Source organism: Bos grunniens, chromosome 3 (assembly GCF_055505025.1).
Source record: "Bos grunniens cultivar Pamir isolate PY7600 chromosome 3, Bosgru_T2T1.0, whole genome shotgun sequence".
NCBI lineage: Eukaryota > Metazoa > Chordata > Mammalia > Artiodactyla > Bovidae > Bos > Bos grunniens.
The window spans coordinates 41,537,745-41,559,981 of record NC_141167.1 but is presented as its reverse complement, the minus strand read 5'-3'; the positions used below and the strand labels follow the sequence as shown (position 1 = coordinate 41,559,981).

At 40.3% G+C, this 22,237-nt stretch overlaps 1 protein-coding gene across 4 annotated transcripts in view; it reads right to left on the bottom strand.

Moving 5' to 3' along the window:
- DNAJC6 (DnaJ heat shock protein family (Hsp40) member C6) overlaps positions 1 to 22,237 on the bottom strand; it is a 179,958-nt gene that overhangs the window by 4,277 nt on the left and 153,444 nt on the right. For all 4 annotated transcript variants that reach the window (XM_086390402.1, XM_086390404.1, XM_086390400.1 and 1 more), the window contains exons 13-17: positions 20,285 to 20,419; positions 13,246 to 13,314; positions 11,846 to 11,965; positions 4,217 to 4,480; positions 1,883 to 2,025 (exon numbers count right to left, since the gene is read on the bottom strand). In XM_086390402.1, coding sequence (XP_086246528.1) covers positions 1,883 to 2,025; positions 4,217 to 4,480; positions 11,846 to 11,965; positions 13,246 to 13,314; positions 20,285 to 20,419 — 731 coding nt within the window. The remainder of the gene's footprint in view (positions 1 to 1,882; positions 2,026 to 4,216; positions 4,481 to 11,845; positions 11,966 to 13,245; positions 13,315 to 20,284; positions 20,420 to 22,237) is intronic.

Sequence of the window (22,237 nt, the reverse complement as noted above, 5' to 3'; positions counted from 1 at the left end):
CCACTACCAGGACGGCTCTTCTTCCTCCGCCCCCTACACCTCTTCTTTCTGGTTAACTCCTTATCAGCCTTCAAAAGCCTGCTCAGGAATTTCACACTGTTCCACCTTGGAAAGTCTAAACACCTTCCTTCCTCTCTGGTCCCCCTGAGTTAATGACTTATGCCTAAAGTATGAACTCCACGAGGGCACACATCATGTCTGTCTGGGTCCCTGCTATCTCGTATGTCTAGTAGAGTGTCTGACATGTACACACACACACACACACACACACACACACACACACAAATTCCTTGAAAAAAACAAAAACAAATTTCTCCAGGCTACCTTTTAAACATATTTCTATCATAAAATGTGCTATACTTCACCATAATCGTGCATTTGTTTTCCCCTTGCCATTAGGCAGACCTGTTTGAAGAAGGATAGTGTTTCTTACATATCATTCTAACTCAGAAACAGTATGCCTGGCAGGAAAAGAGCTTGAAAAGGTCTGTTAAATGAATCAATACATTTAGTCATTCATTCCAACTATGACCATTCATAGTTTGCATCACCATAGTTGGAACAAATGAGGTCACTAAATTGAAAGGTTTGTAACAATGAATCAGCAGTTAGCACTTAACAGAAGCTCAGTCAAAGTGAATGATGACTACTCTCCCAAACAATTAAATACTCCATACCAACTAAACAACCAAGCATGGTTTAAAAGACATAAACCACTTTCTTTTCCAGAAAATTGTCAGAGTTTACCTAATACACAAAGGCTCTTGAGGTGGAGCACAGTGTTTGTGGCAGATAAAACCTTTATAACACTGCATGAAGTGAATAGCAAATATAAACAGAGCATCATATATTGTACTGCAAATTGTATCGCTGCATCTTCAACAAATTATGGAAAACAACAGTGGTGTGTTTTTCAACATGTGTAACATTGAGTGGTTGTGCCATTCTGGTTTTGGAGCACTAGATTAGACTCTCATCTTCCAGGCTGGAACAGTGTCAGTGTATTTTGTCACGTGGGAATTCAGCCTGTCTGTGACAAGCTTTCCAGTTCTCTTGATCTTCACAAACTGTTTCACTACCTCACACCATTCATCAACATAACCATCCTTTTGTCCCCCAATTAACCATTGTCCAGATAATATCTTCAGCTATGAAGTAACATGTCTGTTATCTCATCTATGAAACAATAAAGTTATAGACACTGGTTTGCAAACCTTAGAAGAAAAGAATATGAAAACATTCTCTTTTTCCAAATAAAATCTTACCTAGACATCCAAGAATCAGAAACAGATAAAAGTAGAAATGCTCTGGTTAAAAGTGAAGTGAAGCAGTGTAGAAGCCAGAGACCCCACTTCCCTTAGCCTCCATCCCTTTCACGTTCCCAAACCTCTAGGTCTAACATGGGAGTGAGTAATTCTCAGGCACATCAATCAATAGCTCCCTCTCTATCAGCAAAGAAGAGATCCTGAGGGCATCAGCTAATCTAGTCCTATATAAAGCTACCAAAGCAGAAACAGAGAATACAAATAATGCATTCTTCTTACCACCAAATCATAATGACTTACCTACAGATTGCAATGCCATCTGAATAATAAGATCACATCTTAAAGAGTGCCATTGCTTATTTGAAAATGTAAATGAAGAAAATCTACACTATATATTATGGAATAAGTGCATTGTACTAAAGAAATGAAACAACATATACAGCACTCCCTGAAAGTATTTTTCTATTAAAGGACACAGCTATACTCAAATCAGAACTACAAGAACCAAATGAAATATGGTAGATGCTAGAAACTCAACATGGCACCTTCTATAGGTTAGTCCCACACTGACGGTTCCACACAACACGATAGTCACTGCGGGCCAGGGGCTCACTCACCTTTAACTTCTCAGGATCCATCTCCTTAGCCATTTCCTCCTTTCTCATCTCAGCTATTGTTCGAGGTCCCTTTTTGTCTTTGTGAGCATTAAAACCTTGACCAGAGAGCAGGTCTTCAAAGTCAGCTGCTTTTTGTTTCCCCTCTGCAACATAGTATTTTTAAAATTATTATAGTGTTTACTCATAAACATAGTATCATAACACTTAGGCACACTGCATAGGGCTTTCACAGGCACTATGCCCCTTAATCCTCTCACTTAGCCTGTGAGTAGCGTATGAGACTGTCATGTCCATTTTATAGATGAGAAAGTGAAGTCTGGAAAACTTAAGAGATCTTTCAGGATCGCATGCAATGTCCACGGCCAAGCTCAGACTCGAGGTTGGGTTGTTGCACTAACCTAATTCCATGATTCCATGTCCACCGTTCCAGCCTTTCACAGATGAGGACAGTCACGATTGTACCCACTGCTCCCTCCCCACCTCAGGCCCCAGTCATACAACTGGCTAGCAGCAGTGATGGGCCTACGACCTGGGTTTCGGTGCTTGAAATGCACGCATACTGCTGCTTTCCTGCCCACACTCGGCTGACACTTTTAGTCCATCATAGAACTCTTTTCCCCTAAGTCTGGTTTTGCCTCACAATCTTTATCAATCTGCTTGGAAAAGCAGCCTAGCGTGGTAGTAGCAAATGGCAAGGGCTCTGGAGACAGACCCCCTGGTTTGAATTCCAGCTCTGCCTTTATTAGCAATGTGACCTTGGGACAAGTTCCTTACCATCTTCCTGCCTCAGTGTCCTCATCTGTCAACCAGGCGTGGTGTTAATAACATGACTTATCTCATAAGGTTGTTGTGAAAATTGGCGAGTTAAATATTTTTAAGTGCTCAAAACAGTGCCTGGCTATTAAATGTTTGCTGTTAAAACAGAACCACAACACAAGAGTCCATTCAGTCCATGCCTTCAACCAACTCTGTTGTCTCACTTGAAACCCACCTGCCGTCCCTATACTGTCAGGCATCCTGAACATACACTGTCGCACACACACACACTCAAATGTGGGTGCTCTGAGATTAGGGGTTTTGTCTGTCTTGTTTGCAGCTGTATCCCCAATGTTTTCTACACTGAAGATACTCCATAAGTGTTCACTGATTGACAACACTCACCCCATATCTACTCAGAATAAAAATGGAGGGGAAGCCAAATGACTCTACGGAATTACCAGAGAATATCCACTGCTAACCAAAGAACAAACACGATGTTACAAAGACCTAAAAAAGACTCCTTGCCATGTAAGTATCGTGAGAAGCAGGGTGTGGTGGTGAATGGTAGAGGCTCTGGAGTCACATTGCCCTGGTAGATCTTGGCTCTGTCACTTACAAGCTGTATGGACTAAGAAAATTATTGATCTCTGTCTACAACAAGGGTTTGGAGATTATATGAAATAATATGTGAAAACTGCTTAGAATAGCACCTGACATATAATAAGCCCTCAAAAGATGTCAGCTAAAGCTACTAAGAAAAGTAGAATAATTTCCTTTCCCATGTTCCATAGAAAGGCCTGTTTCCTCATCACGTCCCTATACATTCCATTCTTGGGTATAATGAAATCAACTGAGATATAAAACATATCATTACAGGCCTTTTAGAAAATTCAAATGTAACCATCCCTTCTATGAAAAATATATTATTTTTCACTTGCTATCAAGAACCCCTTTTGAAAAAAGAAAGAATCCCATCCAGAGTTATCCTCCAGCCTTAGCTTTTGGGCCACTTTGTGTTCTTTTAACTTTCTTCTCAGAAGAGAGGGAAAAACCATCACAGGAAACCCAAAGATCTCAGGAACATCCCCCAGCCAGAGGATAATCAAGACCAAATGTCCAAGACATGTCCATTCCTCTAACTGGGAGCCAAGAGAAAACATGAACGCAGTGCTTGAAATGTTTCCAGCTTTCGTCTTCCACCCCCTCTTCCAAAGGGATGGCAGTTTCAAGATCCATCCACCCATCCACTCACTTTCATTCAATACTCCTTTAGTGCCTCCTACCTGTCTAGTGTTCTGCTAGGTGCTAATGCTAATGAGTTAAAAAAAGACCCAGTCCCTGCCCACCATTTGGTCTCAGTGTGGAGAAAGGCAGACAGGTGAGCCAGCACTCACAAAACCACAGTGTGCGGGGAGAATGATAAACCTAGGAGCTCCAGGCACAGCACTGGGAGGGATCGTGCTGCATCATTACAATTCAAAGACTGCCTCAGAAACTGCCAAATTCCCTGTCTCCTTCTTCAGACATGCATACCGCTGGGTACCCTCTAGCCAGGCCCCATACCATCATCCTTACCCAAATTAGCTGCTGCTTTCCCGCGTTCGTTCTGGCCCCCAGGCATGGATGAGAAGCTCACGTTGTAGTTGGGCCGGTTCTGGGGAGAGGAGTGGGGCATGCTGGACTGTGGCTTGGACTGTGTCTGCTGCCAGTTGTAGCCCCCTCCCTGCTGCCACCCCCCACCCATGGGCTGGGGAGATGCTTTCTGTGGTGAGCTGAGAGGTGGAAATCCACCACCCAATCCAGTTGGTGTGGAAGGTTTGCTGGCAAATGAAGAACCACCTATAGGAAAAACAGAAAGAGAAAGAGAGAAAGAAGGTAATGCTATTGTGAGTAGCCTCTAACTCCTGTGTCCCAAGTCACTGCTTACAATGACTTTAGTGGAACCTCCCTTGACTAGTGGCATGATTAGCCTTCCTACCCAGTCCATTCTGAAGGAGATCAGCCCTGGGTGTTCTTTGGAAGGAATGATGCTAAAGCTGAAACTCCAGTACTTTGGCCACCTCATGCGAAGAGTTGACCCATTGGAAAAGACTCTGATGCTGGGAAGGATTGGGGGCAGGAGGAGAAGGGGACGGCAGAGGATGAGATGGCTGGATGGCATCACCGACTCGATGGACGTGAGTTTGAGTAAACTCCAGGAGTTGGGTGATGGACAGGGAGGCCTGGCATCCTGCAATTCATGGGGTCGCAAAGAGTCGCACACGACTGAGACTGAACTGAACTGAACTGAATAGCTAAATAAATTGCATTCATATATTTTCCTTTAATCCTCACAATGACATTTTTAGGTATGTACTAACAGTTCCATTTTTCCTTCTGATAAACAAACTGTAGCTCAGAATAGGTAAGCGATTTTCTGAAAGTTACACAGCCAGAAAGTGGCAGAACTGGGACCCGCGTCCAAGTCTGACTCCAAGCCAGACGAGCCCTGGCTCCTCCAGGGTGCCATTGCAGCTCTCCCTCCCACCCTCTCAGAAGATTCTATTTCTTAACTTGAGCAAAATCTATCAAATGACAAGAACAGGGAATAAAACAAAAATACATTCACTGGTGAAGCTGCTACTTAAACATCAACCATCAGGATTATTCACTGTCTGTTATAAATACCAGCGTGGTTAGTGCCCACGAGTAAACAAAGGTGTTTCAAAATTTCATAACTAGGTTTCAATTTCACACTACTTGCACTTCATTGCAGGAGAGTAAACACAGCTAACACTCTGACAACTCTGAATAGGGTAAAGAAACTTATTCAAGCTTTAAAAAATGATATTACTCTGTCCTGGGAATTTAAGTAGAATCCTGACTCTGTAACTCCTAACTTTTAAGTACTCACTGCATAAATGCTGGGCTTTTCCCAAAATATGAAGACTAGCTGTGACTCATGTTTGAAGAGGTGATCTCCAGGAACACTTTCAGGCACCAATACCGAAGCAACAGTGATAATAAAATAGCATTTATATAGCTCTTTTAGAATTTACAAAATATGTTTATGACTATTACTGCCTTTAATCTACACAACACCCTTAGGAAATAGGTAGTATTACTGGTTCCACTTTATTTATTTTTCTTTGTCAAAATTACCATTTATTTTTTCATTTTTATACAATTTTTAAAGGTTACTTTCCATTTAGTTATTACAAAATCTTGGCTATACTTCCAATGTTTTACAGTACATCCCTGAGCCTATCTTATACCCAATAATTTGTACCTCCCATTTCCTCACCCCTCTCTTGTCCTCCCCCTGCTCCCCACTGGTAAGCTCTAACTTGTTCTCTATATCTGTGAGTCTACTTCTTATCTGCTGTATTTCTTGTATTTTTCAGGTTCCACATATAAATGATATTATACAGTATTTGTCGTTCTCTCTGTGACATACATCGCTTAGCATAATGCCCTCCAAATCCATCCATGTTGCTATTAATGGCAAAAGTTTTTGTTCTTTTTATGACTGAGTAGTATTCCACTGTGTATACTGCTATATGCCATATCCTCTTTAACCACTCCTCTGCTGACGGACACTTGGTCACTTCCATATCTTGGTAATTGTAAATAATGTTGCTATGAACATTGGGGTGCACATATCTTTTCAAATTAGTGGGTTTTTTTTCCAGATGTATACCCAAGAGTGGAATTGCTAGGTCATAAGTTAGTTCTATTTTCAGTTTTTTGAAAAATGTCCATACCATTTTCCACAGTCTGGCCCCACTTTAAAGATAAGGAAATAAAGGAGGTATACTTGGTATACTTACAGGCTTATGGTCACACATCTAGTTCATGGAGCTGGGACTTGACTATGAACTTCCCATCTCCACATGTCATGTTCATTTCCTGCATCCATAATCTCAAATTCCTCCCCAAATCTCTGAGTCTTTTACTACAAATCTCTGAGTAAGTGAGTCATCCCTCACTTACTGTCTCTTCTTTCTATCGGTATTGTTCCTCTGGTCTGATGTGGGTTCCTCGTCCCACTCCCACTGGGAATGCTGTGTTATGACCAGCAGACTTGGAACCAATCTGTCTCTGCTCCATCACACATTCATGCATTCATTCTTACATTCGTTTATTTATTCATTCATTCATATATTCATTCATCAGTATTTGTTGAGCATTACCAAGTACCAGAAAATAAAAAGATTTTCTTAGGCTCCAAAATCACTGAGGATGATGAGTACAGCTAAGAAATTATAAAGAAATTAAAAGACACTTGCTCCTTGGAAGAACAGCTATGACAAACCTAGATAGTATATTAAAAAAGCAAGGACATCAGTTTGCCAACAAAGGTCCATATAGTCAAAGCTATGTTTTTTTCCAGTAGTCATGTACATATGTGACAGCTGAACTATAAGGAAGGCTGAGTGCCAAAGAATTGATGCTTTTGAACTGTGGTGCTGGAGAAGGCTCTTAAGAGTCTCTTGGACTGCAAGGAGATGAAACCAGTCAATCCTAAAAGAAATCAACCCTGAATATTCATTGGAAAGATGGATGCTGAAACTGAAGCTTCAACACTTTGGGTACCTGATGCAAAGAGCCAATTCACTGGAAAAGACCCAGATGCTGGGAAAGATTGAGGGCAGGAGGGAAGGGGATGACAGAGGGTGAGATGGTTGGATGGCATCATTGTCTCAATGGACATGAGTTTGAGCAAACTCTGGGAGACAGTGAAAGACAGAAGAGCCTGGCATGCTGCGGTCCCTGAGGTCGCAAAGAGTCAGACACAACTTAGTAACTAAACAACAACAACTAGGTACCAGATACAGTGCCCCAGGAATATAGCCAAAAACAGTCTACAGAGAATCCTCGCTCTTCTGAAGTTCAGTGAAAAACTTATCTCCTTGACCTCAGTGTTATCACCTGTAAAATCAGAACTATGTCTACATCGCAGAAAAAACATAAAGGCACAATGACTATGTGAAAGCTCTTCACAATTCCTGAACTAAGCAAATAAGAGGCACCATTTTAAAATAATGCAAATTCATATTCCCAGCATGTACCCATCCACCATAAAGGCTCAATAAATACTTGGTAATAGAAAAAGGGAATGGCACTGTTACGCACTATAGGCTGGCATCGCCCCTGTTATGAAGCCCTTCTCTGTGAGCCTCTGGGCCCCTCTGCCAACAGCACCTCAACATACCTGAGGTTGGGTAGACATTCCACACTGGAATTTCATCTTTTATTTTAAGGATGCTTACAATCTTCTTTCTGAATATATTACGTTTATTATTTAAAAAGTCAGTAACTACAGAAAGACCTCAAAAACTTAAAAAGTTCTTCCATGTTCCCACCGCTTTGCCATTTATTTGTTCATTTATAATACACTATTGAGCGTCTTCTCCACATGAGGCTGCAGATACAGTGGTGAAATGGCAGATGCTGCCTCTGATCTCAAGCTGCTCATCAACATTGCAGGGCTTTCTGATGTTACCCTTTCAGAATTCTTTCCTAAATATTTTTTAGACTGGTTAGCAATTCTAATTTTTAAAGCCACTGAAGCAGAGAACTGACAGAAATATAGAGTAGTAGCTAAACCCAGAGCCACAGCTATTCTCATTAAAAGCAAAAGCAGCAGTTGTCAAACTTGGCTGTGCGTTAGACTCACTTGGGGAGCTTTAAAAATTCTCTATACCCAAGCCACAACCAAACTAATTAAATCGGAATCTATGGGAAAAACTATGGTGTTTGTATCAGAATTGTTCAATGTGAAAATACCTAAAGGAGAAGCATGCTATCTTTTTTTAATTGCAGCTATATAACTTAGAAGTTTAATTTTTACTCTAAAGCAATTGCCTAGGAGTCAAAAATTTTAGTGTGTAAGTAGCCCTTGCTTATATACTCATTTGCTGTACAGTTTCAGGAAAATCACTTACCTTTCCTAAATTATGTGACTCGAAAATGAGGCAAAAGGAAACTAGTTTCCCCAGCAGTTTTTAAGAATTATTGCATTTCAAAAATAAGTAACTCTTCGAAAAAATATTTTTGAATTTCCCTGGTGCCTAGTGGTTAGGATTCATGGGCTTTCACTGTGGTGGCCTGGATTCAATCCCTGGTTGGGAAAAGTCCCGCAAGCTATGAGGCGTGGCAAAAAAAAAAACAAACAAAAATAACCACTACTCTTGAACTCCTTTGAATAGGTATGTTGTTGTAGTAATAAAGATGCAGCTATTCTAAAACTATTTTTGTTGTCTATTAATGTTGTTGAGATCCAAGGAAATGCAAGATACAGATGTGGAACAGGGGAAGGTAAGGAAGACCCTGTGGCAGTGGATGGGATTAAATTATGTGTTAATATCCACTGATCACCTATCTCCATCTCCTGGAAGGCAGAGCAGTGACACCCACCCCAGAGCAAAAAAGACATACTTATAGCAGAGATTTTGGTTTCTAAATACCATTCCCCACAAAAAGGAATGAGATTTCTCAGAAATGCCTGATTATAGGACAGGCATGTAAAAAGTTCAAGAGAAGCCTAGGAAACCGTGTGCCATAAAGAAAGTTCTCGAAAATGATGGAATCAAGTGAAAATGATATAGAAGTCAGAAGAAAGGAGCTTTCACAAATCAAATGTGGGACCATGTGAACATTAAATAATAACAGTAATAGATGATAACCAACCGAGTCAAAAAAGAATCCATTAGTCCATTATGATGTGAGAGATGGAGGGAGTCAGAAAGGAAGGAAGGGGATGGGAGAGGGAGAGACAGGAGATTCTTCCTTAGAATGAAATGCCAATTAATATATACAGAAAGAAGAAGGGAATCAGAAAAGCACAGTTTTGCAGATATCATGGCAATAACTGCTTTAGGCAAGAATCACCAATGAATGCTAAAACCAGCAGGTAAAGGTCAGATGGAGAATTGGATAATCTCAAATTCTCTCTCCAGATTACTCATTAATTACTGAAGGGAAAAATGGTAACTTCATGGTGAAGCAAACCTGGCAGACATCACCTTAACCAAGTGATCAAAGTTAACAAATCAAGACTTTGGCAACTGGCCTGTACCCTTCAAATATCAATGTCATGAAAGGTTGAGGAATGATTCCAGGTTAAAGGCGTCTAAAAGGACATGACAACTAGATGCAAGACATGACGCTGAATTTTTTAAAAGAACTTCTTATAAAGGTCACCTATTCAGTAAGGCCCTTCCCTAACCACTTGATATTTAAAATAACACCCTGGCCCATCCCCCACGCGCCATCACTTTCTGCCTGATTTTTTTCACAGGACTCCTCATGGGGTCATAGTGCAAGCCACAGACCTAGAGTTCATGGTGCTGAAACCCTGTGATTTGGGCGTGTTCCTGAAACTTCCGTGTCCGTTTCTTCATCTGTAAAATGAGGATTATAATAGTTTCTACTTCAATAAATATTGGGAAGATTAAGTGAAATGATATATGTAATGCACTTAAAATAGACCCTGGTACAGAGTAAAATGTCCAGCTAAACATTAATTGCTTTTATTGGTTGACATTATATTGTATATTTATTCATTTAATGTTTATTTCCCCTTCTAGAATATCAACTTTAAGAAGAAGGAATTTTGTTTTGGTTTTGTTAGTTTGGCTGGTTGGTTTTCACTAAAACAATGTTAGAACACAGAAGGCACTTAATAATTAATTGTGGGATGAATAAATGCGTAAAAAATGAACACTGAAAAGATTTTACTTGAAATAAAACTTTACCTGTTTTATAGAATGTTATTATTCTAAAATTTGAACTTTAAGATACAAAAAAAGGGAAAATAATTTGAGAAATTCTTAAAAGGAAAGAAGATCTAAATTATATAAAAGGAAAGGTCAAGATTCTAACATAACTACTAAGAAAAATAAAACGGTAGCATGTTCTCATTCCCTGCAGATAATTCAGCTCTAAATGCTTCCGGAGGCCTTTTGGGGAAACTAAAATATCAAGTTGGCTTATTTAAACCTTTGTGTCAGAGCTACCTCATCCTTATTTAACAACTCTGCACTTCACGGGAGAGGATAGAAAAGGAGAAGGGAAAAAGTTTCAAAACACACTAGTCCAATCAACTACGCCTTGAAGAGAGATTTCTTGGTAAAACAGAACCCTGCACACTGTACCCCTCTCTAGGGAGCATCACCACGAGCACCGATGCAGGGAGGCCTGGTGTGCTGCGATTCATGGGGTCACAAACAGTTGGACACGACTGAGTGACTGAACTGAACTGAACTGAAGTGTTTTATGAGCAAGTAATTTTGGAAACACTGGGTTCAGTGAACTTCAATTAAGTGTTTTATGAGCGAGTAGTTTTGGAAACACCAGCTTCCGTGGACATTGATTATTGCAGTCGTGTCCGACTCTTTGCGACCCCATGAATCGCAGCACGCCAGGCCTCCCTGTCCATCATCAACTCCCTGAGTTCACTCAAACCCACGTCCATCGAGTCAGTGATGCCATCCAGCCATCTCATCCTCTGTCGTCCCCTTTTCCTCCTGCCCCCAATCCCTCCCAGCATCAGAGTCTTTTCCAGTGAGTCAACTCTTCGCATGAGGTGGCCAAAGTACTGGAGTTTCAGCTTTAGCATCATTCCTTCCAAAGAAATCCCAGGGCTGATCTCCTTCAGAATGGACTGGTTGGATAAAACACTTATCCTATAATAATAATAATAATTAACATCTGATGAAAAAACTCTTTAGAAATACTCTCCAGAGGGTCTATTTTCTGTATGGAAGATTAAAAACCGACCAGAGAGGACTGTGGCCCATGGAGAGAAGAGAGGCACAGTGTGAGGACCTCACTGGCAACTTCAGAATAAGACCTGCACACAGCGAGCCCCTCGTGGCACAGCTCTATTTGACCACCCTTGTCTCTCACTGTTTCCCTACATAGTCACTACTTTCGGTGCAAACTCTATTTTCAGATGCTCCCAGAAGTTCTAACTTTATTTACACTACTACTCCAAACTCAGGGATTGGAGAAATGCATTAATAGGGGTTAGCTCCAACCCAGTATTTGAAGCCTGTTTCCTTTTCTAAAAAGACAGCTTTAGGTTTTAGAATATAGCTTAAAAATACAGATTATTTTAGACCCCAGGTAAACACTACAGCTTATTTTTAACCCCAAAGATTTAGATTTGAGGCTTTGTAGCCAAAAATAAGTATGTATCTTCATTTGTTATGTGTATACCTAATGTCCCAAGGTCAGCAAAAGGGTCCAGAGTCTGGGGTTTGTTTTGATGGGTGGGAGTACCATGCGAGGAGCCTGTTGGGCTGGTGGCAGCTGATTTGCTTCCCATTCCAAAACCTCCTGAAAAAAATAAGAAGGTCATTGCAAATGAATTAGTTGTCTGAGGCTGAATTCTGAAGTTCAGAAATCTAGAGCTACTGCTCACCTCATCTCTAAGGGCAAATTAGGACAAGGTTTGCAAATATGTTAGAAGTAGCTAGACCCCATTTCCCTAATTTAAGGGAGTAGTGACCTGGAGCAAGGACAGGGAACAGAAAAGGTATAAGTCATTACCAAGCAATGGCACCCCACTCCAGTACTCTTGCCTGGAAAACCCCATGGACGGAGGAGCCTGGTAGGCTGCAGTCCATGGGGTCGCTAACAGTCGGACACAACTGAGCGACTTCACTTTCACTTTTCACTTTCATGCATTGGAGAAGGAAATGGCAACCCACTCCAGTGTTCTTGCCAGGAGAATCCCAGGGATGGGGGAGCCTGGTGGGCTGCCGTCTATGGGTCGCACAGAGTCAGACACAACTGAAGTGACTTAGCAGTAGCAGCCACTCCTCTAAACCATTACATCTGGTGCTTACCTCATGTCACCTGACTCCATTCTTTCCTATGGGATTTCCTATGAGAGGAGTCAGAGTTGAATTCTGGTTCTGCCACTTCCTAGCTGAGTGACCTTTGACACGTTGCTTAACTTTTCTGAGTGTCGATATTTTCTCATTGGTTACATAAGGAAACAGCAACTGCTTTAGAAAGGTGCTGTGACAGACATTGTGTGTGTGTGTGTGTGTATGTGTGTGTGTGTGTGTAACTTGCACAGTGTCAGAAAGATAATCACACAAGATGGCTCTCAAAAAATACAATACTAGCCATAAGAAAGAGAATTTATCTACTATAGACAAATTCAGATCTAAAACAAGTTCTCTGTAAGAGAGAAAACCATTCAGATTATGCAACACCTACTCTACGCCAGAAAATTTCATGTAAGTAATTTCACTTAAACTGTGTGTGATAAGAATTGTGAATTCCATTTTACAGATAAGAAAACTGAAGTTCAGACTGGTAAAAAAAAATTCAAGAGCTTCTAAATGGTTGAGTTAGATGTATACCCAGATCTGTCTAACTCTATTGTCACGGCAAACATTTAGCAAATTGAGACTTAGAGAAATTATCATAAGACATGCAGCATTACCATGTCATCAAGGGCAATGTGAAAAGCTTTCTCAGATTGGGAACCTTTAGGAACTTCCATAAATGGGGCTAGCACTCTGCAAGTACTCACTTCACCTTGGGTGAAGGATTATGCTCCAGTGACCAATTATGTGGCACAAAATTCATCTGCTGATCTTTACCTGGTTTGGTATGCCAGTCCCAGGCTCCTGAAACATCCGGCTGAATGTTCACAGCAGGGGTACTAGAAGCTGCAAACGAGGAGAAGAAAAAGAATCAGGACAAAATAGCTCAGAATCCACTTTTCTGAGTTCACAAAAGAAAATGCTCTCCCTCTCATGATATGCCCATGTCTCACGTGATTCTACTCTCCCTCTGAGCTCTCTCCACATTCTGCAACATTGGTATTTTCTGCCTTCATCTGTACTTACTTATATGAGCACTGGTGGAAGCCATATACTGTTTGTCTCTGTTACTTCCTTGTTCGCCTTTATTTTACCTCCAAAGGTACACTCTGAATTGTAACTGTGCATATATCTGTCTCGAGTACGCTGTGAAAGCAAGAATTATCTTATCCATCTGCATGGGTCCCACCTCTACCCTTAACACAAAGTCAGTAGGCAATAGAAAAAAGGTGAAACGAAACTCAAACTCAATTTGCCTTAAGCTGGCATAAACTGCATGAGCAACTTAGAACAAAAATGTTGTTTTATCATTTGGGGGAGAATGGATCCATGTATATGTGTGGCTGAGTCCCTTCACTGTTCACCTGAAATTATCGCAACATTGTTGTACCCCAATAGGAAATGTATTTTGCATTAAAAAATGAATAAAAATTAAATTTTTTTTGTTTTTGTCTCCTCTGCTGGGACATTAACAGAGAATATGAGTCAATCAGAACACTTACTAGGAACTGACTAGATACCATCCACCCACCATGCTGCTGTCAGGGATCTACTGTCACTAAAACAACAAACTCACTACAGCTTCAAAATAGATCATTCTGACCCCTCTCAAGGGAGGTCAAGGGATTACATCTGATAGAGTGCTAGAACTATGGACGGAGGTTCATGACGCTGTACAGGAGGCAGTGATCTAGACTATTCCCAAGAAAAAGAAATGCAAAAAGGCAAAATGGTTGTCTTAGAAGGCATTACAAACAGCTAGCTGAGAAAAGAAGAGAAGTGAAAGGCAAAGGAGAAAAAGAAAGATATACCCATTTGAATGCAGAGTTCCAAAGAACAGCAAGGAGAGATAAGAAAGCCATCCAGTGATCAACGCAAAGAAATAGAGGGGAACAATATAATGGGAAAGACTAGAGTCTCTTCAAGAAAATTAGAGATACCAAGGGGACATTTCATGCAAAGATGGGCTCAATAAAGGACAGAAAATGGTATGGACCTAACAGAAGCAGAAGATACTAAGAAGAGATGACAAGAATACACAGAAGAACTATACAAAAAAGATCTTCATGACCCAGATAACCATGATGGTGTGATCACCCACCTAGAGCCAGACATCCTGGAATGTGAAGTCAGGTGGGCCTTAGGAAATATCTCTATGAACAAAGCTAGTGGAGGTGATAAAATTCCAGTTGAGCTATTTCAAATCCTAAAAGATGATGCTGTGAAAGTACTGCACTCAATATGCCAGCAAGTTTGGAAAATTCAGCAGTGGCCACAGGACTGGAAAAGGTCAGTTTTCATTCCAATCCCAAAGAAAGGCAATGTCAAAGAATTTTCAAACTATTGCACAATTGCACTCATCTCACACGCTAGCAAAGTTATGCTCAAAATTCTCCAAGCCAGGTTTCAACAGTATGTGAACTGTGAATTTCCAGATGTTCAAGCTGCATTTAGGCAGAGGAACCAGAGATAAAACTGCCCACATCCATTAGATCATCGAAAAAGCAAGAGAGTTCCAGAAAAACATCTACTTCTGCTTTATTGACTACGCCAAAATCTTTGACTGTGTGGCTCACAAAAAACTGTGGAAAATTCTCAAACAGATGGGAATACCAGATCACCTTACCTGTCTCCTGAGAAATCTGCATGAAGGTCAAGAAGCAACAGTTAGAACTGGACATGGAACGACAGACAGACTGGTTCAAAATTGGGAAAAGAGTACATCAAGGCTGTATGTTTTCACCCTGCTTCTTTAACTTATATGCAGAGCACATCATGAGAAATGCTGGGCTGGACGAAGCACAAGCTAGAATCAAGATTGCCAGGAAAAATATCAATAACCTCAGATATGCAGATGACACCACTCTTATGGCAGAATGCGATAAACTGAAAGAGGAGAGTGAAAAAGCTGGCTCAAAACTCAACATTCAAAAAACTAAAATCATAGCATCTGGTCTCATCACTTCATGGCAAATAGATGGGGAAACAGTGGAATCAGTGACAGACTTTACCTTCTTGGGCTCCAAAATCACTGCAGATAGTGACCGCAGCCATGAAATTAAAAGATTCTTACTCCTTGGAGAAAAAGATATGACCAACCTAGACAGCATATTAAAAAGGAGAGACATTACCTCACCAACAAAGGTCCATCTAGTCAAAGCTATGATTTTTCCAGTGGTCATGTATGGATGTGAGAGTTGGACTGTAAAGAAAGCTGAGTGCAAAGAATTGATGCTTTTGAACTGTGGTGTTGGAGAAGACTCTTGAGAATCCCTTGGACTGCAAGGAGACCCAACCAGTCCATACTAAAGGAAATCAGTCCTGAATATTCATTGGAAGGACTAATGCTGAAGCTGAAACTCCAAAACTTTGGCCACCTGATGCAAAAATCTGACTTATTGGAAAAGACCCTGATGCTGGGAAAGGTTGAAGGCAGGCAGAGAAGGCAACAACAAAGGATGAGATGGTTGGATGGCATCACCGACTCAATGGACATGTATTTGAGCAAGCTCCAGGAGTTAGTGAAAGACAGGGAAGCCTGGCATGCTGCAGTCCATGGGGTAAGAAAGAGTCATACACAACTGAGCGACTGAACTGACTGACCCTTCTCAAAGTTTCAAGTGGAGAATTTAAAAGAAATGTTCAGTTAAATATAATCAGGTCTATTAGAGTACACATTGGTAGAGTAAACTTTTTCTGCATCTGTAGAATGCAAATAAGAAACTGGATGCCATAAGAAAGAACTTCTTTCTAAGACTCTTCTAGGTTCTGTTCATTAAATCAAAGAATACAAAGCAAATACTAAAATAACACTGCAAGTAGGATTTAAGACACAGTACACATATCACCACCAAAAGGTTCATCAAGGCACCAAGCCATCCTTATCAAGCCTTATATTTACCTGTTTTATTTCCTTAGTACGAACCAAGACACTGTACCTTCCCATCACTGAATTAAATAGAATATTCCATTATCAGAAATAACAGTTCTTTTCTTTCAGTTTTCCCTTCTCTTTTTCCACAGTAATCCATGAAAACTGAGGTGGAAACTAGATAATTTTGCTAACTTTTTCTGTTTGACTTCCTTTAAACTCTGACCTTAGTCTTACACCCAACTAGGATGCAGAACTAGGAATTAGTACTTCAACTGTATTACTAATCAAACCCACAAACCTACCACACACAAGGCACCATCAGGGAACAGAGAGCTAAAGGACAAGTGCCTATCCTCCAGAAATTTAAAATCTGCTGGAGAGAAAGGAATAAACAAATGAAAAGATAATACCCAGTATTTTAAACTTCTACTTAGCTTTTTATTATGGTTACTTGTTCAGTTTTTCTTCTCAGATTAAGCCCTAAATAATTATTCTCTTCAGAGAAAATGTTCAGTAAATATTCATAGAACTTGAAGGTAACATTTCTTGATTTTCACAAGTGATGGATAGTGCCTTGTAGAAACTAGAGGTGGGCAATCTGACTTCCCAAACTGATGCCTGAGTCTCATCTATATATGAAGAGGATGCAACTGACCCACTAACAATGGAATAATTCCCTTCTCAGCAAGGACAGTGGAACATTCTTTCACACACTAGCATCACACAGATCAAAATCAGCAGCACAGCCACGAAAGAAAAGAGTTCTAACTGGCTGAAACGGAGGGATAAACATCTAGCCAACTCACAAGGTAGAACCAAGTCCGTACTGCCATGCTCAAGTACGAACATCCATACCCACGGGACATAAAAGGTGGTACTCACATGAAAACAGTAAATTCAAAGTATTAAAGTCAGGACAATAGATAACCTTATTAATATTATCAGTATGCATCAAAGAGATTTATATAGGAAAAAATATAATTCATTTTATATGGAAAGACAGGTAGATAATACAACACATCATATAGATCTTGTAGGCACTAGGAAAGCATTTGTAAACAAAACTAACAAAAGTCTCTGCCTCTGAACTCATGTTCTAGTGGGGAAAGATAGACAGGAGGAGAAGTTTCCATGTGAAATAGAGCAGTCAGAGGAGACCCCACTGAGAAGCTGATTGCTGAGCAAAGATAAAAGAGGAGAAGGAATTAGCCATGCCATGGTCTGGGGAAGAGAGGACGGCCAGTGCAACAGTGGAGAGCCATGTGACTGGAATGGAACGAGCAGAGGGAGCAAGTAGGGAAGGAGGTCACAGCCCTGGGTATTCGAGCACAGAGGGCCGACCAAGGCCATCCCAATGACTTTGGCTTCCATGCTGAGTGAAGCAGGGAGCCACTGCAGGGACAGCAATGACATAACCTACATTTTAAATAAGTGAACAAAAACAACAGCTTTAACCTATCACCCTGCATCTTTCCTCTTGGGGTAGCCAACTTCCAATCCAGAGATTCTTTTAAGTGGGCATGGCACAAGGGTCAGAGGTGAATTTCTTGCATATCGTCCTGTGGATCCACTTCATACAGTTTGAGATTTAAGAGCAATAGGAAATCACCCATAAAGTTTGTTCCTGGACTGCTTCCTCATTTTCTGTCATTGCAGTTTGACCAGAGTTGCACAACTCAACTCAGTGTTGCACAGTTTCCTTTTGCATTTGCATAGCTCCCATGAAGTCAAGCTGATCACTACACTGTGTTCCCCAGAGGGGCTCAGGGGGCCTTCAACTATAAATACATCGTCCTCTAAGTCTAGGCCACTTGGGTTCAGCATCCTTCAGCATCAAGAAGGAGCTTCATTTCTCCAGCTCAAAGCCATATATCCTTCACTGAAGACCTTCAGTTTTAATCAGTGCTACCTAAGTGATACCTTTTTGCTCTTACAAACAAATGTGATTATGATTCTTTCCACAAAGTTTGTCTCTAACTTAGAAATATAATGTGGGCCTTGTATAATTTAAAATTTTTCTAGTAGTCACATTTAAAAAGGTAAAAAGACACTGGCAAAATTAATATTAATATAACATTTTATTTAACCTAATATATTCAAAATATTATATTAAATGACTAATATAAATATATTAATGACATGTTACATTGCTTTTTTGTACTAAGTTTTGAATTCTGGTATGCACTTTACACTTAGTATGTTTCAAATCAGACTGGCACATTTTAAGTGCTCAACAGTCGAGTGTGGTTAGTGGCTTCATCTTAGAACTAGTTTAATATATCGGGATATTGTATTCTAAACTGCTCTGTGGAATACTAATTTTGTGGAATGCTTGTCATATTGCATTTTATTAACTCAAGACACATACTTTTTCATAATTCAAAGATTTCAACTAGTAGGCATCTTCCAATCAACTGAAAGTGACAGCACATAAAATAAAGATATGTCCTACAACTGGTGGTGCCCTATGCATTTTGTGCATGTAGCTCTAATGCAAAAAAAATTTCCAAATTAAATTTTAGGGAAGCTGAGTAAAAGTTAAGCAGGCTTCTTTACTGTAAAACACTGCAGAACTTTTAATATGTTAATATGAATTGTTAATTTTTAAGAGATATGTAGCTTTTCAAAAACAAAAGCCAATATTGGAAATAAATGCAAAAATAAACAAATGGGACCTAATTAAACTTAAAAGCTTCTGGACAACAAAGGAAACTATTAGCAAGGTGAAAAGACAGCCTTCAGAATGGGAGAAAATAATAGCAAATGAAGCAACGGACAAACAACTAATCTCAAAAATATACAAGCAACTCCTACAGCTCAACTCCAGAAAAATAAATGACCCAATCAAAAAATGAGCCAAAGAACTAAATAGACATTTCTCCAAGGAAGACATACAGATGGCTAACAAACACATGAAAAGATGCTCAACATCACTCATTATCAGAGAAATGCAAATCAAAACCACTATGAGGTACCATTTCATGCCAGTCAGAATGGCTGCGATCCAAAAGTCTACAAGCAATAAATGCTGGAGAGGGTGTGGAGAAAAGGGAACTCTCTTACACTGTTGGTGGGAGTGCAAACTAGTACAGCCACTATGGAGAACAGTGTGGAGATTCTTTAAAAAACTGGAAATAGAACTGCCCTATGATCCAGCAATCCCACTGCTGGGCATACACACTGAGGAAACCAGAAGGGAAAGAGACACATGTACCCCAATGTTCATCGCAGCACTGTTTATAATAGCCAGGACATGGAAGCAACCTAGATGCCCATGAGCAGATGAATGGATAAGAAAGCTATGGTACATATACACAATGGAGTATTACTCAGCCATTAAAAAGAATACATTTGAATCAGTTCTAATGAGGTGGATGAAACTGGAACCTATTATACAGAGTGAAGTAAGCCAGAAAGAAAAACACCAATACAGTATACTAACGCATATATATGGAATTTAGAAAGATGGTAACAATAACCCTGTGTACGAGACAGCAAAAGAGACACCGATGTATAGATCAGTCTTATGGACTCTGTGGGAGAGGGAGAGGGTGGGGAGATTTGGGAGAATAGCATTGAAACATGTATAATATCATGTATGAAACGAGTCGCCAGTCCAGGTTTGATGCACGGTACTGGATGCTTGGGGCTGGTGCACTGGGACGACCCAAAGGGAGGGTAGGGGAGGGAGGAGGGAGGAGGGTTCAGGATGGGGAACGCGGGTATACCTGTGGAGGATTCATTTCGATATTTGGCAAAACTAATACAATATTGTAAAGTTTAAAAATAAAATTTAAAAAAATGTATGCAGATTCAAAGGAGAAAAAACAAAAACAAAAGCCAAAACAAAACCCTGCCTACAAGATGTTTTTATATCTGAACACCTACTGATGTCTTGTAGGGAACCCTGTTCCACTAAACACAGCATAAATACTTCCTTACCATGCACTGTAGGAGAAGGACTCCTCGTAGGCTGAAGAAAGGGGTCACTGGAAGCACTGGCTGTGTTCAAAAAAGAACCCAGCAAATCTTGACCTGATGGTTTAGAAGGTGCTCCAAATGGGTCAAAGGTGGCACCTAGAAAACAGGAAAAAGGTGTTTCTTTGTCCTATGGGTTCACTCATTCCATAAATATTGGACAGCTGTCACTCTTACAAGGCCCTAGGCCAAATACTGGAAAAGTCAGGATGACACCTGCCTCATGGGCTGCTCCACAGGCCCATCCTATCCTTAAAACTTCCTTCAGGGTTAACAGTGAAGCCCAAGGATTTCTGACTACATGTGAATAACCCTTTCTTTGAGGACAAAGGAGAACTCCTGATTTACCTGTAGGATGATCCATAAACTCTATAAACAAGGGCCCTGTGGGCCTTTGGACATCTTAATAACATGAAATAAATCAAGCAAGTTTATAGACTAATAGATAAGTGGTGAAACCATGGCCTGGATCACAAGAGATGATCAATGAATGAACTGTGATCATGTTCAGTGAATTAGTGAACAAACACCAGGCATGAGGAGCTTTGCTATTAAGGTGAACAGTAGAAAACCTCACTGACCAGGTTTTGCTTAGTTTTGTGTTTTTAGTGGTCCTGGCACATCAAAAGTTAAAAAGAAAAGAAAATGAGTGTGACAAAAACTGAGCTCTCATCACACCTTATGTTCTATGACACGAAATGCTTTCAAAACATTGCTTGCTTACAACTTGCTAGAAACCAGGTGCAGATGTAGTAAAATGCAAAAAAGTTTGTGAATGAACCAAGAAAACTACAACAAAGTGGCAGCTGAGGTTTCCAGCAACAACACAATAATAGTATTTTTAAATTTTATTTATTTATTTTGAGTATGTTGGATCTTCATTGCTGTGCAGGCTTTTCTCTTGTTATGGTGCCTGGGCTTCTCATTACAGTGGCTGCACTTGCTGTGGAGGGCACGTGGGCTTCAACAGTTGCAGCGTATGGGCTCAGTAGTTGCGATTCCTGGGCTCTAGAGCACTGGCTCAACAGTTGTGACACACGGGCTTAGTTGCTTTGTGGCATGTGGGATCTTCCCAGACCAGGGATCAAACCCATGTCTCCTGCATTGGCAGGAGAATTTGTAACCACTGAGCCATCAGGGAAGCCCAACAATGCAGTAACTTAGTATTGCATCATTTCTTTAGGGTTTATGTTGCCTTTCATAAAGAGTACATCAGCTGATCCTGTTAGCTGTCAGACAGAAGTGATAGCATTTTCATTCTATAGACAGTAAAACTGAGGTTCAGAGAGCCGAGTTTCTTGCCCAATATCAAGTAAATGATAAGACTGGACTCATGTTCAAGTTTTTGGACTTCAAATTCCAGGAATTTCCCAAAGGCATGTCACATTCTTCACAGACGTGAGATAAATGTGATGAAAATGACAGAGTGGCATATATATAACTGGACTTTAATTTTGCATTAATGGGCAAGGGAATTAGCTCCCTATAATGAGATGTCACTTCCTAATTTGTAAGCATCAAGCTAATGGGCTGACTGCTTCCTGGAGTAGGAGTGACCTATTCTAGGAATAGATAACTACAGTCAAACGAGTTAATGAATAAACCCCATTCTCAAAACCCAGGGAGGGATATGATTTAATATGTGTTCAGCTACAACTTCATTGGCATAGTGCTCTCCTAATGTCTGCCGGGCAGTAGATTAGCCTTACATAGCAGCAATGAATCAACTATACATCAGGCACTCTATTACATGATGTGTGTCATTTAGCTCATTTAATACTAACCAAACTTTATCCCTTCTATAAAATGAGAATACTGAGATTTATAGAATACCTGCAAGCAGACACCTAACTTTGATGTCCACCAGTAGAGAATGCTAAAATCTTCTCACTATTACTTGGGACACTTTTAATACCA